At 46.3% G+C, this 24543-nt stretch overlaps 1 protein-coding gene across 1 annotated transcript in view; it reads right to left on the reverse strand.

Moving 5' to 3' along the window:
* Positions 1-24543, reverse strand: part of LOC147113754 (F-box/WD repeat-containing protein 11-like) — a 180209-nt gene that overhangs the window by 123149 nt on the left and 32517 nt on the right. Inside the window, 1 exon segment of the mRNA XM_085995066.1 lies at positions 23770-23871. Within this exon segment, the coding sequence (XP_085851192.1) occupies positions 23770-23871 (102 nt within the window).

A 24543-nucleotide genomic window follows, 5' to 3' on the forward strand; every position in this document is an offset into this window, starting at 1 on the left:
GACTCCGGGAGCAGGCGACTAATTTGTTTAAAGTTACACAACGTGATCGCAAAAGAAGATCACCGAACCATTTGGGTCACCCTCATGATAGCAGGGTCCCCAGTGAAGATGGAATTGGACACAGGATCAGCCCTAACTGTCATGAATCGACGAGACTATGAGCGACTATTCTCACACATACCCTTAAAGGACACGTCCATTGTATTGAAGGCATACACGGGGCAAAAGGTCTACCCCAGAGGAAAAATAAGGGTGCCAGTTGAATATAACGGAAAGGAAACACAGAAACTATACATGTATATACTACGAGATGGAGGACCACCATTATTGGGACGTGAATGGATCCGAAGACTACAATTGGATTGGCATTCCATTCTGGCACTAACTGTGACTGACAAGAAAGATGATGACGTCGCACCTGGACGTCTGTCACAAATACTATCTGACGCGGAAGAGGTGTTCCAACAAGGACTTGGGACTCTAAAAGGAGTAAAGGCAACCATAAAGATTGAGGATAACGCAACCCCAAAATTTTTCAAGGCCAGACCGGTGCCATACGCGATACGCCCAGCTGTGGAAGCTGAACTGGAGAGTCTGGAGCGTTCGGGGGTGCTGTCTAAGGTGGACTGGAGCGAGTGGGCCACACCCATCGTTCCTGTAATGAAAAAAGCATTGAGCAGCAAGCCTGGGGAGCCAAGGAAGGTTCGCATCTGTGGGGACTTCAAGGTGACTGTGAACCCAGTCCTGCACACAGTACAGTATCTGCTTCCGCGGATAGAAGATATTTTCGCCTCACTATCTGGAGGGAAATGTTTTACAAAGATTGACCTGGCTCAAGCGTATCTACAAATGGAGTGAGGAGTGTAAGCGTGCCTTTCAGGAATGTAAATGCCAAATCACTTCAAAAGAAGTATTGGCCCACTACAACCCAACACTACCGATTCGGTTGGCATGTGATGCATCACCTTACGGCATTGGAGCGGTGCTGTCACACAAATTCCGTGACGGTTCAGAGAGGCCAATAGCCTTTGCATCGCGCTCGCTAACCTCAGTCGAGCGTAACTACGCCCAAATTGACAGGGAGGCCCTCAGCCTGGTGTGGGGGCTAAAGAAGTTCAATCACTATCTGCACAGGCAGAAATTCACCCTACTGACTGATCATCACCCCTGGTCTCAATTTTTAACCCAAAGAAGGGCGTTCTGCTGATGACGGCGCAACGGCTGCAAAGATGGTCACTTTTTCTAGGGGCACATCAGTATGACAGAGTACAAAGGTACGAAACAACATGGAAACGCTGATGGGCTGTCGCGCCTACCGTTGCCTACGGCGGAAGAAGCACCTGCAGTGGACCCGGTGGAGATATTCCATGCGACCATAGTCGAATGTTTGCCTGTTACAAACGCAAGTATTGAGAAGGAAACCCGAAATGACCCGACACTCTCTCTCGGGTCTATGATTTGATGGTGAAGGGATGGCCAGCATATGGCGACTCACTGTTGCCAGCATTCTCGCCAAGGAGGGAACAGCTGTCAGTGTGCCGGGGAACCTTGATGTGTGGATCCCGAGTGGTAATTCCACCCAAGTTGAGAGATAGAGTACTCAATGAGCTTCACGAGGGTCATCTGGGAGGGGTAAAAATGAAGAGCCTAGCCAGGGCGTTTGTGTGGTGGCCGGGAATCGATAAAGAAATCGAGGATATGCCCAAGAGATGCACAGGATGTCAGAAGGTCCAAAACGCTCCACCACAGGCCCCGCTACATCCATGGGAGTGGCCCTCATCTCCATGGCAACGGGTACACATTGAGTCCATAAATGGACCAGCGAAATCAATGTTTCTAATCGCTGTGGATGCCCATTTGAAATGGCCAGAGGTCATTAAAATGTCCTCCACCACCACAGAGAAAACTATTGCAGTCCTAAGGACCATCTTCGCCAGGAATGGGTTGCCAGAACAGATCTGTTCCAACAATGGCCCACAGTTTGTGTCTGAGGATTTACGGAGGTTCCTGAAGAATAATGGGGTGAAACATTACACATCTGCCCCATATCATCCAGCCACCAATGGATTGGCTTAGAGGTTTGTTCAGACCTTTAAAAAGGCCATAAAGGCAATGTATAATGACGACATACCACTGCAACACAAGGTGGATAACTTCCTGTTTGCTTACCGGAATGCGACACATGCAGTAACCAACCAAACTCCAGTCGTACTGTTTTTCAACCGGAGATTAAGATGTCGCTTGGATTTGCTCAAACCAAACATAAGACGAGATGTTGAGGATAAGCAGTTCCAGCACATAAACGAGAAGCCAACCAGTCTTGGCCCGCGACTACCGAACAGAAAAATGGCAGCCAGGCGCGATATGCACACAGCAGGGACCACTAATGTACACAGTGGATGTTGGAGAGAGCATCGTAAGATGCCATGCAGACCAGATTCTAGAGTCACAGGAACAAGCCAAACCTGTACCACAAGCATGTGCACCTGGTAATGAGCCCGAAGTACAGATTGCGTCTACCTCAGAAGCAGGGGTATTGGAAGCTGATGAACCAACCAATGACAATGAGCCAGAATTGACTCCACCGCCAGAACAGGATACTCGAGAAAGGCGCTATCCAGTCCGGATCAGGAAGCCTCCTCAAAGACTGAACTTATAAATGACTATTTCAGTTGATGTATATATTACTGAGAAAATTGTAATTGTAATTAGTTATTATTTAGTTGTTAAATGAATGTTATGTACTGTTTATCTAAAAGGGGAGGAATTGTTGTGTATGTACCTTTAAAGGAATAACTGGTCTTAGACTGCAGTACTGGCAGTGACCACCCCTGTATAAAAGGCCCTAGCAGGCTTCTGTAGTTTCAGTTTCAAGCTGCCTCTTGTTCAGTAAAGTACCTGTTAAACTGTTCTCCTGAAGTCCGTGTATTATTGAGGCGCGGACTTTACATTCAGTTTCCAAATGGATGAATTAAGATGGGCCAAATGGTCTCCCTCATCCATAAATAGTGATCAGTTAGCATCAGCAACTTGAGATATATAGAAATTCATGAGAACATGGATTTAAACTCGATACTTGGCCCGAGGTTCCATGATATGTGCCTAGGTTGCCCCCTAAAACAAAATGCTGGGGGATCCAGTCAGGAGAGAGGAAGTAGCAGGTGGTGTAGCACTACACCATACAGATCAGAAAGCTCAATGTGTGATTCTCAGTCCGCCTTGCGTTAGATGTGCAGGGGACTACAAATAGCTTCAGCACCTTGGGGGTGGGGAGGAGGGAAATCAATCAGCTTTCCTCCTTCCTGATTGGTCGGGGTCACTGGATAGCAGAGAGAGCATGCAAGGGCGCTGGTTGAGCATCAGATCAGATTTAGCCGTTATTTGTACCATGATAAAATAGCTGATAAAAACATCACCCGAGCTCAGAAATTTAAAAAAAGTTTATTTATGGGAGGGCTGCCAGACCATACCCCCAGCAAGAGCCTGCCACTCCAACCACAACAGAGGTCTTATTCCAGAGCGGAATAGAGTCCAAATGACAACTGCATTATTACACCCACTTCCATGGGTGCCAGCAGTCCTACCATACCCAATTATCCATAGTAACAGTGAAAGGAAGATCTTAGTACACTGTCCCTACATTTCCCCCAGAGGGAAACTTTGCCTGATACATTCAGTAACAGAAGCACTGCTTGGCGGAACATTTCAGGTTCCTAAAAAGGTTTTCCCAGTTTTATACTTCTCAACAACTTCACCACCTCCCACCCACTTCAGTCCAGTACGGAGGGAGGATTGCATTGTCAAGGACCTGTTTGCCTGTTCAGCTGGATCGAAAAGATCCCATGGCAGTATTGGAAGGGGTTATCCCAGTGTCCTGGCCAACATTTCTCCCTCAACCATCACCAAAACACACCAACTGGCCATTCGTCTCATTTGATCCTTCTGCGTGTAAATTGGCTGCCGCGTTTCCTACATTACAACATTTTAAAAGTAATTAATTGACTGACGCAGTTTGGAATGCCCAGAGGACATTAAAGATGCTGTATAAATGCAAGCCTTACTTCCAGTACACTAAATCTCAGTGACAAGCTACCGATATACTGGATATTAACTGTAAATTACCCCATCTTAGCACCACTCCACTCAACTACTGTGGAAATCTCAATTCCCCTTCAAAAGTTATTATTCTGCTTAGCAAAGGATGCCTTCAAAGCAGAAGTGAAACAACAAAATCATTGGTGTAACAGAGCAGAACTGAAATGCCTTATACTGCATAGCAGCTTGAATTTTGCTTGATATCACCGCATCAGCCATCTTGGATTTCATCACACTTGTACCGTCGTTAAAATGCCTGACTGAATTCACACTGTGCCAGGATACCAGGGACCACCTTGGGATAATAGAAAAAATCTCTACCAAAAACTATTTAATGAATGTCCTCGAGGAATTAAAATTTCTCGTATTCAGGAGTTGAATAAAACGTCATGTACACCTATGGAGCAATGTCTTTTTCTTTTTGCCAGAGTCAAATTTGCTCCCCTCCTCTCTGGCTGATGCTGGGATACAGCTCCATGCATTCAAGCTGCTCTCAAGTTACCTTACCCAAGTCACCAACCTTCAAGTGCAAGAATGGACTGTGTCTACAGGCAGTGTGACCAAGGAAAGCATCACAGCCAATCTTCATCCTGTCCTCATCCAATGTCCATGCACTTTGACAGACGTCAGTGGAAGCAGAGCTGGCACAGTGGGAGAGGGAGGGGGGTGGGTTGGAAAGTGCAGGAACCTTGGCTGATTTCACCCCTTTTACCTTTCTCTTGCCCAGGGATGGAGAAGCCAGCTACTAGTGTCCCTACCATTACCCTAGTTGAGATCAGTTAACCCAGTACAAACCAGAGACTGAACCTGGAACCTTCCTGGTCTGTAGTTCAGTAAAGTACCAGATAGTGCTTTTACCAACTGAGCATTCGAGGGAATCATGTGGTGCGTGCAAGTACCAAATAGGTTACTACCCTGAATGGAATGCAAGCAAAAATAACGGTGGTATGAAGGAACAATGTGCGTTTAAGGGAAACATCAGAACATGCAGCTTGCTTAACCTTTCTCATCAACAACTACTGCTCGACAGAAAACTTGTAGACACATAATGATCCTACTGCAGGATTCAACCAACTTTCAAAATACATGGAAATGTAAACTGAATTATGCATCGAGACAAAGTTTGACTCCTGAATATCTGTGTATACACATACAGTACATGTGCCAGTACATTGTGACACCAGGGAAAGGCATTTTTAACAAAAACTCATGGGATGTGGGCGTCGCTGGCAAGGCCAGCATTTATTGCCCATCTCAGATTGCCCTCGAGAAGGTGGTGGTGAGCCGCCGCCTTGAACCGCTGCAGTCAGTGTGGCGAAAGTACTCCCAAAGTGCTGTTTGGGAGAGTTTTCCAGGATTTTGACCCAGCAACGATGAAGGAACGGTGATATATTTCGAAGTCAGGATGGTGTGTGACTTGGAGAGGAACTTGGATGTGGTGGTGTTCCCATGCGCCTGCTGCCCTTGTCCTTCTAGGTGGAAGAGGTCGCTGGTTTGGGAGGTGCTGCCAAAGAAGCCTTGGCGAGTTGCTGCAGTGCATTTTGTAGATGGTACACACTGTAGCCACGGTGCGCCGGTGGTGGAGGGAGTGAATGTTTAAGGTGGTGGATGGGGTGCCAATCAAGCAGGCTGCTTTGCCCTGGATGGTCTCGAGCTTCTTGAGTGTTGTTGGAGCTGCACTCATCCAGGAAAGTTCAGAGTATTCCATCACACTCCTTACTTGTGCCTTGTAGGTGGCAGAGGGGCTTTGGGGAAGTCAGGAGGTGAAGACACTCGCTTCAGAATACCCAGCGTCTGACCTGTTCTCGTTGCCACAGTATTCATGTGGCTGGTCCAGTTAAGTTTCTTGTCAATGGTGAACCCCCCAGGATGTTGATGGTGGGGGATTCGGCGATGGTAATGCCATTGAATGTCACGGGGCGGTGGTTAGAAGCTCGCTTGTTGGAGATAGTCATTGCCTGGCACTTCTGTGGTGTGAATGCTACCTGCACTTATCAGCCCAAGCCTGAAATGTCATCTAGATTTTGCTGCATGCGGGCATGGACTGCTTCATTATCTGAGGCGTTGTGAATGGCACTGAACACTTCTGACCTTATGATAGAGGGAAGGTCACTGATGAAGCAGCTGAAGATGGTTGGGCCTAAGACACTGCCTTGAGGAACTCCTGCAGTGATGTCCTGGGGCTGTGATGATTAACCTCCAACCACCACAACCATCTTCCTTTGTGCTAGGTATGACTCCAGCCAATGGAGTGTTTCCCCCCCGATTCCCATTGACTTCAGTTTCACTAGGGCTCCTTGATGCCACACTCGGTCAAATGCGGCCTTGACGTCAAGGGCAGTCATTCTCACCTCACCTCTGGAATTCAACTCTTTTGTCTATGTTTGGACCGAGGCTGTAATAAGGTCGGGAGCCAAGTGGTCTTAGCGGAACCCAAACTGGGCATCAGTGAGCAGGTTATTGGTGAGTAAGTGCTGTTCGATAGCACTGTCGACGACACCTTCCATCATTTTGCTGATGATTGAGAGTAGACTGATGGGGCGGTAATTGGCCGGATTGGATTTGTCCTGCTTTTTGTGGACAGGACATACCTGGGCAGTTTTCCACATTGTCAGATAGATGCCAGTGTTGTAGCTGTACTGGAACAGCTTGGCTAGAGACGCGGCTAGTTCTGGAGCACAAGTCTTCAACAGGACAGCTGGAACGCTGTCAGGGCCCATAGCCTTTGCTGTATCTGAGAATACCAAGGTCAAGGAAATAGAAACAAGAAACTGTGAAGGCAGCAAGTAAAATAAAAAGGCTAAACTGATCTTTGGCTGCTAATATGGCTGGCGCCCACAATGTTACACCTTGCTGTTAGAAACAATGTAAGGCAGGGTGCAGAAGTTATACAGACAATAGGCGATCAGAAAACACATTACCGTGATTGCAAATGCATTACCATAATGTTTAGGTGATCAGGAACCCATTACCAGGATATTTACTTAACTGTAACCCATTCAGTAAAATGTGACTTCTTTATTTCAAACTGCCAGGCCAGGAAATCAAATTAACTGTATACGTGCACAGTTCGGGATTGGTGCAGACTGTACGATGTGTTAATGTCTTCTCAAATGCAAGTATAATAATGTAACACACTGTAGGACAAACTGCTTGCTCTGTTGGATTCACAGACTCTTGCAGGAGTCGGTGTCGATATATCAGAGTAAGACTCCGCGGATAATAAATCGTTTGAATTCTCCAGTTGTTCGACTCAGTGTTTACTGAACCAGACTGAGGGTAAAAGAATCCGTTCTATCATATCCAGTGCAGTCAGCTATTTCTTGATATCATGTGGAGTGAATTGAATTGGCTGAAGACTTGCTTCTGTGGTGGTGGGGACCTCAGGAGGAGGCCAATATGGATCATCCACTCGGCACTTCTAGTTGAAGGTGGTTGCAAACGCTTCAGCTTTGTCTTTTGCACTCACGTGCTGGGCTCCACCACCATTGAGCATGGGATATTCAGAGAGCCTCCTCCGCACGTTAGTTGTTTAATGATCCACCACCATTCACGACAGGATGTGGCAGGACTGCAGAGCTTTGATCTGATCCGTTGATAGTGGGATCGCTTAGCTCTGTCTATAGCATGCGGTTTCCACTTTTTAGCATGCATGTAGTCCTGTTTTGCAGCTTCCCCAGGTTGGCACTGCATTTTTAGGTACGCCTGGTGCTGCTCCAGGCATGCTCTTCTACACTCCTTATTGAACCAGGGTTGGTCCCCTGGCTTGATGGGACGGTAGAGTGAGGGATAAGCCGGGCCATGAGGTTTCAGATTCTGGTGGAATACAATTCTGCTGCTGCTGACGGCCCACAGCGCCTCATGGATGCCCAGTTTTGAGCTGCTAGATCTGTTCTGAATCTATCCCATTTAGCATGGTGGTAATGCCACACAACACGATGGGGGGGGGGGGGGGGGGTGTCCTCAGTGTGAAGACAGGACTTCGTCTCCACAATGACTGCGGTGGTCACTGCTACCAATGCCGTCATGTACAGATGCATCTGCGACAGGTAGATTGGTGAGGACGAGGTCAAGTAGGTTTTTCCCCTCGTGTTGGTGTTCTCACCACCTGTCGCAGGCCCAGACTGGCAGTTATGTCCTTCAGGACGCAGCCAGCTCGGTCAGTAGTGGTGTTACCGAGCCACTCTTGGTGATGGACATTGAAGTCCTCCACCCAGAGTACATTCTGTGCCCTTGCTACTCTCAGCCCTTCTTCCAAGTGGTGTTCAACATCATCAGCTGAGGGAGGGCGGTAGGTGGTAATCAGCAGATTTCCTTGCCCAGGCCTGACCTGAAACCATGAGACATCATGCGGTCTGGAGTCAATGCTGAGGACTCCCAAGGGCACTCCTTCCTGACTGTATACCACTGTGCCGCCACCCCTGGTGGGTCTGTCCTGCCGGTGGAACAGGACATACCCAGGGATGGTGATGGAGGAGTTTGGGACGAACTCATTGGTCAAAGGTCATTGATATGAAAGACAATGAGAGTGGGAGAGAGGACAGATCATAACATAGAACATAAGAATTAGGAGTCGGAGCAGGACATACGGCCTTTGAGCCGGCTCATTGACAAAGAATGAGCCAACAATTACAGCACACAGATAAAGCAATTCAAGAGGAGCCTAACTTCGATGGGAGGCTATATAACTAGTTTAGAAGTGCGTACTGTCACACCCCCATCAAGAGTGGCAGTGAGTTTGAGAGGTGCATAACAAAAGACATATTAGCAATTGTGGATTAGGCCAGGTGATGGATAATTTGAGAGTTAACAGCAGCTTACATAAGTTTAGAAAGTAGAGATATTAGTAGTAGCGATACTTCACTTGAGAAGTGACAATGGAAAAGTACAATACGACTGACATACCCAGATGTGAAAAACACCACCATATTCTTGCAATCTCTCCACTATGCATTGAGCACCAAAAGGTTACAGTGGTAGAGAAGCATTAGTGCAGCAGAATTGTGATGTCAAGTTTCAATCTGGCCCTCTGTAACGCAGTGCTGATATGCATAGTACAGAGGAGCAGAACAGTGGCCTGTGCTGTACTGTGATTTCCGTATCCAGTTCAACACCCTCTTTTAAATAGCTTGATACTACTTCCCCTTCCCCCAACAAAGTAACCAAGTTTTCTGGCAGTCAGCAGCTGAGTGACATTTTTTTCAGGAAGTGGAAACTCACAAGAAGATGCGTTTAGGAGAAGCAGCAAGTCTCCACATTAAAGATGAAACATTTGGGGATAGTTGTATGATCTCCAGTAGCAACTCAAAAAAGCCAACAGCAGCTGGGGCATATCAGTAAACCACAATGGATAGTCAAAGGTGGCTTGAATAGGTTGTAGAAAAGGTGGTACAATTCATAGAATTACACAGAATCTACAGAACAGAAACAGGCCAAATGGACCAACTGATCTATGCTGATGTCTATGCTGCATGAAACACATCCCACACTAATTATCTCTTACCACCTTCTCTTTCACCCACCCCCCTCTATTCCCTTCTCCCTCATGTACACATCAAGCCTCCTTCAAATACATCAATGCTGTCTGCTTCAACTACTCCACTTTTCCAAGACTTTGTAGTAGCTCAGACCAACAGACGAGACTGCAACAAGCCTGGAATATCGAGGAATAGCAAAGAGGTTAGAAACTGGGTGGGGATGATGCATTCCTGCTCCATCCTCGGCAACTGGTAGTTAGACAGAGCAGAAATCTACAATCACGTGCACCAGATCTGATGTCCAATATACACGCCTCTGTCCTAGGGAAATTAGACACTGGAGACTCACAAACACTGAATGCCATTCCATAAAAAGTGGGCCATTGGTCAATCCCTCAGAGGAGGTTTCTGAATGTGAACCATGACCATTTGAAATAGTCACTCGGGCACAGCAAAGTAGTGGTAGGCATACAAAATTGGCAGGGGTTCAAAAACCAAAAGTTACCACTACTGTATCTTAAATCCCTATCTCAGAGAAGCATGCCCAATTGTACCAGTGGATTTTCCACATCTCCCAGTTTTGGATGGCAATAGAGCCCAGAGAGGAAAGGAGTGTGCTCACCTACTGCACCACCCAATTCCTCATGGCCATAAAGCATTTGGGAAATGTCCAGAGGTTGGGAAAGGGACTTTATAAATGCAAGTCTTTCTCTTTTTTTCTTTCTTTCTCTCCCTAGCTGAAGGCTCCATCACCTTGCCCACACAGCTTCTCCAGTGTACCTTCAGCTAGCTACCACCATAAATCTCTGGTTGCTGCCATTTTAATTCTCTGACCCGTCCTTGGCCTCCGACACTGTTCCAATGAAGCTCAACAGAAGCTCGAGGAACAGCACCTCATCTTTCGATTAGGCACCTTACAAACTCAACAATTTCAGATCATAACCACTGCTCTCATTTTTTCGGACGGGGGTGCTGGTAATGATTCTGCTGTACACTTAATCATTTCTGCCTTTCACCCTATTGCAGACCATTCCCTTTTCAACATCACGAAAAAAAAATTATCTGGTCATTATCACACTGCTGTTTGTGGGAGCTTGCTGTGTGGCTGCCTTGTTTCCTACATTACAACAGTGACTACACTTCAAAAGTACTTAATTGGCTGTAAAGCACTTTGGACATCCTGAGGCCGTGAAAGGCACGGTAGAAATGCAAGTCTTTCTTTCTTTCTTTCCTCTCCTCCCCTCCCCTCCCCCCTTTCCCTGCCTCTGTGCTTGCTTAAAATGGCCCTGAAATTAGGATCGGGTGCTTGCCGCGCGTGCAAGCCCCCGATCTGCACTCACCCTGCGCGCCGACATCTGAAGCCCGGACCTGCTTGCATTTCCTGTCACAGGCCCGGTTCAGCTGTCGGCGCGCTGTGCTAACCTGATCCAGCGGCGTAGTTAGTGCGATGTGCCGGCTGGGATCAGGTGAGCACTGTGCAGCCAATCAGGGGAGGGGAAACTCATTCATGCGTTTGACAGTAAGAGCTGTCAAACTCATTAAAACTACGGGGGCCCAAAACACTATTTAAACTTTAAATAAAAATTTAAAAAACATCCCAATCATTAAATTAAGTATAAATAAGTTTAAAAAAATAATTTAAACAATTTTTTTTTTGAAAAAAATAAATTTTTAATAAAAAGGGTCTAAAACTAAACTTACCTTATTGTAGATTCTTTAAAATAATAAACCTGTGGGAAAAAAAATTCTAAATTGCACAAAAACACCACTTACCTGTAAAAATAAATACGTACGCGTGCTTTTTACAAGCGTAAAGACCGGAGGCCTTTACACATGCGCAAATCCCCCAAAACAGAGGACATCCAAGACGCACGCGCTGCCCCCTACAGCGCACGCGCTAGCCTCTTCACCTCTTGGGTTAGAGGAGAGGAAATGTCGGTTTTCAGCGCATGCGCTGTGCATGCTGAAAACCGGCATTTCCTCCGGCCAGACGCGCGAGTACCCCTTCCGTACTCGCGCGTTTGGGGAGGAATTACTGCCCCGTTATATCCGTAACGTTTTCCAGTTGCGAAGGGTCACCGGCCTGAAATGGTAACCCTGTTTCTCTTTCACAGATGCTGCCTGGCCTGCTGAATATTTCTTTTGAAGAGTAGTCACTGTTGTAATGCAGAGAACGTGGCGGCCAATTTATGCACAGCAACATCCCACAAAAAGCGATGAAATAAATGCCAGATACTCTGCATTAGTGATGGCAGTTGAGGGATAGGTATTAGCCAGGACACCGGGGAGAACTCCCTTGCTCTTTTTCAAATAGTGTCATGGGATCTTTTACATCACCCGAAAGGGCAGAGGGTTTAACGTCTCATCTGAAAGATGGCACCTCTGACAGTGCAGCACTCCCTCAGTACTGCACTGAAGTGTCAGCCTGGATTATGTGCTCAAGTCTCTGGAGTGGGGCTTAAACCCACGACCTGCTGACTCAGAGGCGGGAGTGCTACACTGAGCCATGGCAGACACCTTGTGTTTAATGAAACTCCCCAACATTCCAAGCTCAAATCAAATCAAATCAACTTTTATTGTCATTGTTAGTGCACAAGTGCAGTACAACGAAATGTAGGCTTGCGGCTCCCGAGAGTGTACAATTTGGATTAGGACACTTAAACATTTCAACATACATTTGTACATATATATTAGCATAAATATGACCATAATAAAGTGAATAAAGTGCATCGGCAGATGTGCAGGCTTTAGTGTTTATTTGTGGAGTTCAGTAGGATGACAGCCCTGGGAAAGGAGCGGTTCCTAAATCTGGTCGTACGGGTGCGAATGCATCTGTAGCGTCTTCCAGATGGTAGGAGGGCGAACAGACTGTGGCTGGGGTGGGTAGGGTCTTTGATGATGGACCGTGACCTCCGTAGGCAGCGTTTCTGATATATATGTTCTATGGTCGGTAGCCGGGTGCCGGTAATGCGTTGGGCAGTTTTGACTACCCGCTGCAGGGCTTGCGCTGCAAGCTAGCGCACAACCCAAGAAAACACTTAAACAAAAGCAAAATACTGCGGATGCTGGAAATCTGAAATAAACACAGAAAATGCTGGAAATACTCAGGTGGTCATTTACACTTCATCTAGAGTCATCTTTTGTTTCTTAACTTGTCCAATTACCATTTCCTTTTGCCTTGCACCATCTCTTAATGTCTCTTAATCTCTCCTGCCTTCCACCCTATCACAGACCTTCCCTTTTGTGCTTTCCTCCCCTCCCCCTACACTTGCTTAAAAACCAGTTCCATCTCCAACTTTTTCCAGTTCTGACGAAGGGTCATCGACCTGAAACGTTAACTCTGTTTCTCTCTCCACAGATGCTGCCTGACCTGCTGAGTATTTCCAGCATTTTCTGTTTTTATTCCAAGAAAACACTTGATCAGTCTTCGCAGAAAGCAGTAGAATCAGTTGCAAATACACAGTTTTTAGCTTTTACTGACATTAAGTTTGGCAACACTTGCACATATGTATATTCGCACAAAGCAAGTCTTTTCTTCAGGTTTGAGGTATGGGTTCCTGTATGCAATCTGCATCTCACTGTGAGCACAGCTGAAGGCATAAAACATTTACACAACTGCCAGGCAACCTGAGGTGAAGAGAGATTTTCTTTGTCCAAAATGATCATTTGGGCAGTGGACATAGAAGTCATCCCGATAGCAGACACCAGACCTTGACCCCAATCCATTCCTGGAAGTCATTCACACCAAATTCTGTTCAGATAAAATCCGAAGCTGTTAGAACACAGAGATAGCCCTGAACAGAGGATTACCGCATCTCTTACACCTTCTGTAGTTTACATACAGGAAGCCATACCAAAAACCTCAAGAAAAGACTCCATTTTGTGAGAATGTATACAAGTGTGGCAAAGCTTCACGTGGGCAGCAAAATCTAAAAGTAACTGTGTCTGTGTTTGGGACTGGTTCTACTGTGGTCTACAAAGTCTGAGCAAGTCTTCCCTTCTGGCGTTGTGTACTAAGCTGGAAATTAGGCATATTTAGTCTATCGATGCCAATACACTGTTTGAGGAAGTCAGACACAAATCAAAGAAAGAAAGACTTGCATTTCTGTAGCACCTTTCATAACCTCAGGACGTCCCAAAGCGCTTTACAGCCAATGCAGTACTTTTGTTGTGTAGTTACTGTTGTAAAGTAGGAAATGTGGCAGCCAATTTGCACACAGCAAGCTCCCACAAACAGCAATGTGATCACGACCAGATAATCTGTTTTAGCGATGTTTGTTGAGCGATAAATATTGGCGAGGACACTGGGAAGAATTTCTCAGCTCCTCTTCGAAACAGTATCATGAGATTTATTTATTTTTTTACTTCCAGCTGAGGGCCCCAGTTTAACGTTTTATCTGGATTATGTGCTTTAATCTCTGGAGTAGGGCTTGAAGCCACAACCTTCTGACTCGGAGGCAAAAGCATTAACACTGAGCCACAACTAGCATGTGACTTATGCCAAATTATGGTGATGAAAATTGTCATTTATCTCATTGCTGCTTGTGGGATCTGGCTGTATGCACAGTGGCTGCTGTGCTTCACCTACACAGCAACAGTGATGGCACCTTAAAGCAATTCATTATATGCGATGTACTTTGGGACATCCTGAGACACATGATGAGGGTAGAAATAAATGCAAACACATACTCGTGTGAGATTCTCAAATCACTTCAAATTGCTCCCACCATTAGCAACAGCAGTGACAAGATTGGCCACCAATAAATTGTCTTAAAAACTTGGAATGTGTCTGGAGTGTTTTGAAGTAATGACCAAACTCTTGCCCGACTGCACATCAAAGGTACGGTCTGGGTTGTGTTTGAAGTTTTCACTGTCATTTTATATAGGTAGACTATCCTTTATCCGAAAACCTCGGGACCAGCCGTGTTTCGGTTTTCGGAAAATTTCGGATTTCGGAAGGTATTTTATAAGACTGGGAAATTTGTCCGGGGGGGGGGGGGGGGGGTCAGCGGGGGTCCGCGGGAGGCCGGGAGTCGGCGGCGGGGGTCGGGGTCGTGCACACGACTTACGCTGAACGAAAAAACCTTCGGTTTTTAGAGGGTTTCGGAAGTTCGGATAAAAAGGTAGTCTACCTGTAATAATGAAATTATGCTCCTTTATTTCTGCTACTTTAATTTCCTCAAGTAAATTGCCAGATAAAAAAAGCACATTTGATAGTTTTAACTCTGGCTTGTTTCAGTGCACAAATCTAGATTCAAGTGCGACAGAGATCAGTGCAAACCACAAGACAGATAAACCGTCCCTGTTATTGAATCGAGAGACTAAACAGGCTGAAGATTTCTTCTGTGGATCGAAGATATTAAAACGATGAGTTCAAACTAACTGAATGCTGCATTTCCACCAGAGGCACGAACACACAGCCCTGGACAACCCAGGCTGCGAATTATGATTTGGTCAATCAAGCCTGGTTAGTGTTTGGAAAGTTGTATGGCACATTCCTGCATTTGCGTTTCAATGTAATTTTTAAATATATTATTTTGAGTGACATTTTAACTTTTACAATTATTAAATACACAACTATCCATGTTGGTGAGTGAGGGGGTGGGGAGAGAGAGAGAAATAAGCCAGGGTTCTCACACCTGATCACTATCACTTGGGCAAGATATCCAAGTGGCTACAGCAACTGTGCAACCAAACCCAAGGAATGGTCAGCCTTTTTAGGAGAGGAAGGGAAAAAACCTGGGCATGGAGGGAGGGAGGGAGGAAGGGATGAAAGAAAAAGAAACACATTCCTCTGGAGCAGTTTTAAAAATTGTAGGTTGCAATGGCAGGGGAAATTCTTCTCTTCTCCTGCTCCTCCCCCACCCACCTTAGGACTACCACTCTAGATCTATCCCTAGCCAAATGGGTGAGCAGACAATCCCCAGCACCCACCCTCCACCCCAAAATGATTCTGGAACAAGCCCCCAGATGAGCTGGGACGTGGCTCAGGGTCACTCCTCCCGGTTGTGCCTCTGCTCTACACCTCAACAGTTTGGCCAACAGGAGCTACCTATTGGATTAGTCGGTAAGAATGACGTGTAACTGAGCCATACAGATTCCCAATCTCAGTTGGGCTAGCTGATCAAGCAGGTCTCGGGACGCTACAGCTGGCCTTAGCATCCCTTGTCTCGGGACGCTACAGCTGGCCTTAGCATCCCTTGTCTCGGGACGCTACAGCTGGCCTTAGCATCCCTTGTCTCGGGACGCTACAGCTGGCCTTAGCATCCCTTGTCTCGGGACGCTACAGCTGGCCTTAGCATCCCTTGTCTCGGGACGCTACAGCTGGCCTTAGCATCCCTTGTCTCGGGACGCTACAGCTGGCCTTAGCATCCCTTGTCTCGGGACGCTACAGCTGGCCTTAGCATCCCTTGTCTCGGGACGCTACAGCTGGCCTTAGCATCCCTTGTCTCGGGACGCTACAGCTGGCCTTAGCATCCCTCGTCTCGGGACGCTACAGCTGGCCTTAGCATCCCTCGTCTAGGGACGCTACAGCTGGCCTTAGCATCCCTCGTCTAGGGACGCTACAGCTGGCCTTAGCATCCCTCGTCTAGGGACGCTACAGCTGGCCTTAGCATCCCTCGTCTAGGGACGCTACAGCTGGCCTTAGCATCCCTCGTCTAGGGAGAGAAAACATCAGCCAGGCTTCCCACTCCTACCCAGTGGCCCCTGATGGAAGGCACAAATGTGTAGACATGATTGGCTTTGTCTCTCGCCAGACACGAGGAGTGCCATTTGTGGAACATACGGAAGGCAGCAAGCACCCAGTGTACTGCACCCCAGCATGAGGCAGTGCTTTCAGGAGAGAATGGGAGGCTGTGTAATGCTTAGCAGTTCAAATGAAGTGAAATTCCTTCTTTTCCTTTGCGCCCTTACTCCACACCAAGCAATAAAGGTGAGCAGAGACCCTACAGCCCATCTCCCAACCTCTGCTAACGCTATTGTTTAACCAGCCTTTGGGACATACGCCAGTGTGGAGCTCAGGGAGAACCTTCCCTAGTGGTCTGCTCGGCACCTGCATTGCCTCGCCTCATATAGAAACAGTGCATGAACCTACATGCCACAACTCAACACCAATGACTCGCAGCACACAACTGTGCTCCCTGAATGGAATGTGAAAGCACAATTGTGTGGGAAACAAGTCAGCACTCATGCAGCAAATTCCATGAATCTGAAGAAGTTAAAAACTCAACCTGTTTCCACAATTGCCAAAAAGGCAACATGTGATTCAATAGAATGGGCTGAATTACTTCTAGGGAATAGGAGATGATCACTTTCCAAGTAAATATCTGTGGCCTGCATGATCAGTGTACAGTAGAACCATTTAACAGCCTTCAGCTCATTTATGAGGAGGCACGATCTGATGTTTATACAATGAATTAAACAGCAATCAAGATTTTTTTTTAAATAAATTGTCCAGACCAATAAAAGTCAGGAGAGATCAGACTTTCAGCACAAATGGGCTCCAAGTTACTAAAGTTGCAATTATAGCACTTTTGGAATTAAACTCCAGTACAGTTTAGTAGAGCCCCATTTTAAGGAAATAGCCAACTTGAAAGCTCCTTTGGTAAAGGGATTGTGTGGCTGAGCCTCACAGAACAGTGTGTCCACGTGCCAAGACCAGTCTGTGCTGAGGGAGCAGCTCGAACATTACAACTGGCCTCAATACTCTTAAGTGAGGCAAAAGAACAAAATCAGACAACAAATTGCATTTATATAATGCCTTTAATGTAGTAAAAACGTCCCAAGACAATTCACAGGATTTCACAAATTTGACAGCAAGCCAAAGATACTGGCCCTGAAATTAGATCGGGGGCTTGCCGCGCGTGCAAGCCCCCGATCTGCACTCACCCTGCGCGCTGACATCTGAAGCCCGGACCTGCTTGCATTTCCTGTCACAGGCCCGGTTCAGCTGTCGGTGCGCTGTGCTAACCTGATCCAGCGGCGTAGTTAGTGCGATGTGCCTTCTGGGATCAGGTGAGCACTGTGCAGCCAATCAGGGGAGGGGAAACTCATTCAGGGGCCCAAAACATTATTTAAACTTTAAAAATTTAAAAAACATCCCAATCATTAAATTAAGTATAAATAAGTTTTAAAAAATAATTTAAACAATAATTTTTCTTTGAAAAAAATAAATTTTTAATAAAAAGGGTCTAAAACTAAACTTACCTTATTGTAGATTCTTTAAAATAATAAACCTGTGGAAAAAAAATTTCTAAATTGCACTAAAACACCACTTACCTGTAAAAATAAATACTTACGTGTGCTTTTTACAAGCGTAAAGACCGGAGGCCTTTACACATGCGCAAATCCCCCAAAACAGAGGAAATCCAAGATGCACGCGCAGCCACCTACAGCGCACGCGCTAGCCTCTTCACCTCTTGGGTTAGAGGAGAGGAAATGCCGGTTTTCAGCGCATGCGCTATGCATGCTGAAAACCGGCATTTCCTCCGGCCAGACGCGTGAGTACCCCTTCCGTACTCACGCGTTTGGGGAGGAATTACTGCCCCATAGGATAGAAGACCAAAAGCTTTTTTTAATATTTGTTCGCAGGATGTGGGCGTCGCTGGCAAGGCCAGCATTTATTGCCCATCCCTTGGTCAAAGAGGTAGGTTTTAACGAGCGACTTAAAAGAGGAATGTGGTGGTGAAGCGGAGAGGCTTAGGGAGGGAATTCCAGAACTTAGAGCCTCGGCAGCTGAAGGCATGATGGTGAAGCGATGAAAATCGGGGATGTGCAAGAGGCCAGAATTGGAGGAGCGCAGATCTCGGAGGGTTGTAGGGCTGAAGGAGATTACAGAGATAGGGAGGCGAGGGAGGGGTTTGAACACAAGGACGAGAATTTTTAAAATCTCAGGTTCTTATTAATTGATTTATATCCGGTGGCTCCTGCTCAGTCCCAGTGAGCGAGAGTTCCAGTCTCTGAATACTGGGCTGCCATCCAGCAGGGTACTTGCATCCGATGGGAGCGGAGTGCTCCCCTCCCCATCGCATCTAGCCGGTTCTCCCGAGTCAGGCTAACAACCCATTCACATAAAAAAGGGCCTTTGTTACAGAAACAACCCAGAGCATGACGGAAAAAATAAAACCTATGGATGTAAAAGGCAGTGGAAGGAATGGGTTGCCTGTTGTGCTGCTAGGTATGGAAGAGAAGGCACATCCTTCTGGAAAGCAAGAGCATGTGTCTGTCTGGCAAGGACAGGATCAGACACAGCTGTGATGTTCCCCATAGTCAGAGCCTGCTGACACTCGCCGTCACAGATCACTCATGCAGAGTTATCACTTGGCTGAGGCCTGGCCCGGGGCGCGGTGGAAGGGAGGGGAAGGGGAACAGTCAGTATACGCGGAACTACAGTAGAGCATCTTCAGGAAGAGGAAAAAATAAAGCCCATAGGATGCCACACATCTTCCATTACAACTGAAATCCTGGGTTGCGGTAGTGGAATACGAAGCTGCAGTAGGTGTACAAACACTATTCAGCACTCGTTAGCTGAAACCCAGCTTAGAATAGACGCTAAATCTAAGAATCAGTGAAGTGCATGCAACATTTAACATCACCACTGAATTACACAACCAACCAGACCAGCAGCATCTAGTGGCAGCAAGGCCACACTTCGACCCACTGGTTTAGTATGCAAACAACTCCTGGGTCTGAAACCAAGTCAAACCCTCGCACCAACTTAAAGAACTGAAAGCAAAGTTTGAAAATGCACTGATTTCTCAGCATGAACCAAGCACAATATACAGTATCAGTATGCCTGCCTTACAGCACTAACTAAAGCAATTTCGCTGACATAAGCACAATATTATACAATTTATTTAAATAGTTCAACATGCAGAGGACAGCATACACCCATTCTCTTCAGCCCCCTCTCTTGAAGGTAGCTGGGTACAGTTTCATTTGCAATCTGGTAACTTGTACAGTATAAAGGATGGGCACTTTAACATGAGCCCAAACAGTGAATGTCAGCAAGTTATGTCTCACAAGCTGAGGTAGATGCCACAGAGGTCACTGGATAGCAATCAGGAGCAGCTGGCTGATTGTACCAGGGCGCGGAGGCCGAAATGCTGAGCTCAGCCAGAGGACTGAAAGTAGGCCCTTCTGATTTGTGTGACCCGATATCACAGTAGACTTCCAACAGGGGTCTTTAAAATACATCATTCTTTCACATGCTTGTTCCCCCTCTTCCCCCTGCCCCACCCCACCACCGTTCAATGAAACATCAGCCTATTGAACAAAATCAATGGAATTGCCGTGTGTAATGTATCATAGAAACTTCACATGACATTCAGAGCACCAGGGCTTTCAAAAACAATAAAGCAGCAAGTTACCATTACCACTTTCCTCATTTCAAACTGCTACTAAGCAAGCGCCTCACAAAAGCAGATTTCTTCGTCAATACTCTGCATTTAATTGGGGAGCTGCAATGTCAGATACCCAGTCAGGATAAGGTTGCCAACCCTCCAGGATTGTCCCAGATTTTCCAGGAATGAAAGATTAATCTCCTGGACACTGCCGCGAGCAATCTGGGAGAAAAATAGGAGGGACTGAAAAAAAATGTTTGTCTTTAACTGTTCTTTGAACACGTTCATTTATTAGTTCTAAAAATATTGGAGATGGGGAAAAAAAGGCTGTTTGACTGGGCGGGGCTGTTGGAGGGCTGGTGACGAAGCCTCCAGGAATACGCCCAACAAGAGTTGGTAACCCGAGGTCAGGGTTTCTGCGTTTCCTTTTCTGGGTGAAGGAGGGAGGAGTGAGGACAGAACCTTCTGACTGAGCAAACATGCTTGCTTCTACAGCCATAGCAGACCACAAATATGTGTCTTAAACTTTTTACAGGCACGAGATTTGAACAGTGCAACCGCTGAACAGGAACTATGCTCCAGTGCAATCTATTCAAACCGACAGCGGATTAAAAAAAGGATGGGGGAGAAATCACATCCTTCAATCAGGGGAACTGAAACCCTGAATATAATGAGCTTTCAAACAGACATGATGGGCCGAAGGGCCTCCTTCTGTGCCATAAATTTCTATAATTCTTTATTACTATCCTTCCATGCATGTGGCAGACTTTAAATCATACTTAAAGCATGAAGAACACTGACACGCACACTCAGACTATTTGGGAACTCGTTTTAAAGCCAGTTCTCCCCCCACCCCGCCCTACTCTCCTGAAGGTGCCAACTCTTACTGGGAAAGTGACTGCATGGGTCTCGCCAGGGGTGCCCTCCAGTACCTCCCCCAAGTGGACATTCGTCACGCGCGAGCAGAGTGAATGCGGCAGTCCATTTGACAAAGGGCATTGTGGCCAATAGCAATACTGTCCTCTGTCAATGAACACACACTCACTATTTCCCAAAGGAATCACTGGACTGCTATCTGGAGCGGAAATCCTGGGTGCTTGGTCCTCTCTCTCTCTAGTTATTCCCTGATGCAATGACCAGGACATTCAGGCCATTTGCAGTGCCCTAGTCACCTTGCTAACAGCACAGACCGGGAACCAAGACTGGGATCTTCTGGTGTCAGCTGTGGCTCAGTGGGTAGTACACTCACCTCGGAGTCAGAAGGTGTGGGTTCAAGTCCCACTCCAGACACTGGTGCACAAAATCTAGGCTGACACTCCAATGCAGTGCTGAGGGAGTGCGACACTGTTGGAGGTGCAGTCTTTCAGATGAGACGTTAAATCGATGTCCTGTCTGCCCTCTCAGACAGTATTTCAAAGAAGAGCAGGGGAGTTCTCCTCAGTGTCCTGGCCAATATTTATCCCTCAATCAATCCCTGAGAATCATCAAAGACACGAGCCACCCCAGCCACAACCTCTTCGCCCTGCTCCCGTCCGGTAAGAGATACCGAAGCATACGGTCTCGTACCAGCAGGTTTCGGAACAGCTTCTACCCCCAGGCCATAAGACTCATGAACAAATAATTTATTATTTATTATTGTTGTTTTTATTTATTACTGTATTTCTATTAGTATTTTTTTCATTGCTATGCCATATTTATTCCAATGTTGGGAGGACTCGTAAAAATCAACATTTCATTGTGCAGTACACATGTTTGCTGCATATTTTGCTGCATATATGACAAATAAAATTTAATTGAAACAGATTATCTGGTCATTATCACACTGCTGTTTGTGGGAGCTTGCTGTGTGCAAATTGGCTGCCTCGTTTCCCACATTACAACAGTGACTACACTTCAAAAAGTGCCTCATTGGCTGTAAAGCGCGCTGGGACGCCCTGAGGTTGTGAAAGGCGCTATTTAAAACAGAAGTTAAAGGTAAGTTACAGTTTGACTACACACTGCCTTTTCCAGCCGAGCCAGAGTGGCTCCATCTGGGAACTGGTTAACTGGTCAGCCATTTGGTTAAGAACACAAAAATTGGTCCATTCCCAATTTATTTCAATAGCCCCCAAGGATGCTGGTTCTAAAGTGGGACGCAATTTAGCGAGTGTTTTGGATCCATACCGTTCAGTCAATCCAGGTTCTCCACATTACTGGCCAAGAACTGCACATAAATGAGCTGATATCAATTGTTCCGGCAACACAGTACGTAAAGTCTAACTGGTACACACGGTACCATCAACCCAGAAGCTAAACGCCACCAGCTATAGCGACTGACATCAAAACACATGCCACATGCAGACACATTCAATAGTTAACATTTATTATGGTTATGCATTATTGGAACATGTCTTTACACTAACACACTACAAACACACAGACACACGTGTCAAACACCAAGCTGTACAAGCAAAACAAAAGATTTATCAAAATAAATTTAACCCTCTGAGTGCTGTAGGGCTGCAAAAGGTGAGAGTACAGAATCAGACTACACTTTAATGCTGAAGCGATACAATCCAAATTTGGACCAAATAGTTTCAATTCCTTGGATTTCAGCACAAAAGCTCTGGAAACTTGCATCCTCTCCGTATCCCAAACTTATTTTATAGTCTCGTCATTCCCTGATACAATGACCTAAGCAAGTCATGCCTTTCGAATCTTAGGTTCTGTATAATTTTCTTTAGTGAACTTTGTCCCTGAAAGGAAAGCCTATGTGTTACTTGTTTAGGGATCGGATGAGCAAACAGATGGCTCCTAATCCTCGCCAGTTGATATCAGGACCCCTCCAAGACTACTCCAGAATTTTTTTTCCAAAAAAAGCATTTAAAACTGTATCCCACTTCATTTGACTGGGAAAGGTAGTGAAAGAGGAGGTACCAGGACTCTGCCACAAACTACAGATCACTCCCCTACTCATACTGCCAGTCATAATCTTCAGCAAGAGAGGCTTTAATGTATCAGAATACAGGCAGGCCAAAGCATGGTGCTCAATGAGGCCCTGGCAGCGTCCACATCTCCTGCAGCGTCCACAGCTTCCGCAACCACCCCTGCAGCACCCGCCGCTTCCGTAACCACCCCTGCAGCACCCGCAGCTTCCGCAACCACCCGGCAGCGTCCACATATACTGCAGCTTCCGCAACCACCCCTGCAGCACCCGCAACTGCCCCTGCAGCACCCGCCGCTTCCGTAACCACCCCTGCAGCGCCCGCAGCTTCCGCAACCAGCCCTGGCAGCATCCACATCTGCTGCAGCGCCCGCAACTGCCCCTGCAGCACCCGCAGATCCATGTTCCTTCTCTTTATTTAGCCAAACGTCTTCCCTCCTGTCTTGAAGGCACTGACGTATAGTTCCACAGGCACCGACAGTCCTCAGATACATCACCCAAGTGGTGATTCATCACGCGCAAGGCTAGAAAATAAGCAGTCGGCATACTATTCTGCCAAAGAGTGCACCATGGCTGATCCCAATCCTGCACTCACCCAGTGTACACATAAGCATACTTTCCAGCAGAAGTCACTGGATGGCGATCAGGAGCCCTAGATGTTTCATGTCCATAGCCAAGGGTGCAGAGATCAACTGTAGTGTCCCTACTGCCGCCTCGGATAAGGCCAGCTAATGCAGCTCAGACTGGGGCATGCTTCAAGCTTTAAATCTGTTGCGCATGTTAACACACACACACAGGGACACCCCCCGCCCCCCCCTAGCAGAGACAGACTGTAACTGGAATTTGTAGTCAGTACTCAGAGGGTTACATATACACAGTTACAGAACCATAGCAAAAAATAAAAACACAGTAAGTAAAGAAGATAAGGCACCTGGAGACATCTGACACTGGGCATGCTCTGCAGGCATCTCAGTGCGCACATGCTCTCTACCAGGTTGGAGCAGCCTAGCCACAAAGACCTGGGCACAGAACACTGCAGAATAACAAAAGGAAGGAAGAGAAGAAGCAGTTAGAAGCCAGACACGATCACATTGAAGTAGGCAGCTTTATTTGTTAGTAATTAAAAGCACAAGGCTTTGGTTGCATTCAGACAAGAAGTTGAAATGTAATAGAAACGTGCAATGACCCTCATAAATCGTTTCGCTGAGAATATACATGAATATACATAGTAGCTAAGAATACTGTAGTGTACAAGAACTATTAGGAATAGGAAAAGGCCATTAAACCCAACAAGTTCATCCCTTCTCCTCCTCTCCATATTCAATCCTTTCTTTCAAACTTCTCAACTCCAGTTTCAAGATTTCACAATTACACAGCACACATCGTTAAACAGATAAAATGTGAAGCCATTTCTATTTTTACCCAATAATCCCCTCAGTAATCCTTTTATTACAAACCAGCATTGCATTAGAATGACTAGATATGGAAAGCAGGCTTTATATAATGTTGACGCCATCATGAACTCCCCTTTTTGAGTGTGCTTGTACTTGTGAGCATATGGATGAGTACATAAATGCACTATAATAAAGTTCTGATAAAAAAATAAAGCTGCAAACACAGGGTTGGAAATTCAGATGATAAAAACAGCTAAAAATGAAACATAGCCAACCCCCTCAATGGCCCAACAGGTAAAGAAAGCTCCTGC

Source organism: Somniosus microcephalus, chromosome 8, assembly GCF_052327205.1.
Source record: "Somniosus microcephalus isolate GS21.2 chromosome 8, FLI_Smic_1.0, whole genome shotgun sequence".
In the NCBI taxonomy this organism is placed as follows: domain Eukaryota; kingdom Metazoa; phylum Chordata; class Chondrichthyes; order Squaliformes; family Somniosidae; genus Somniosus; species Somniosus microcephalus.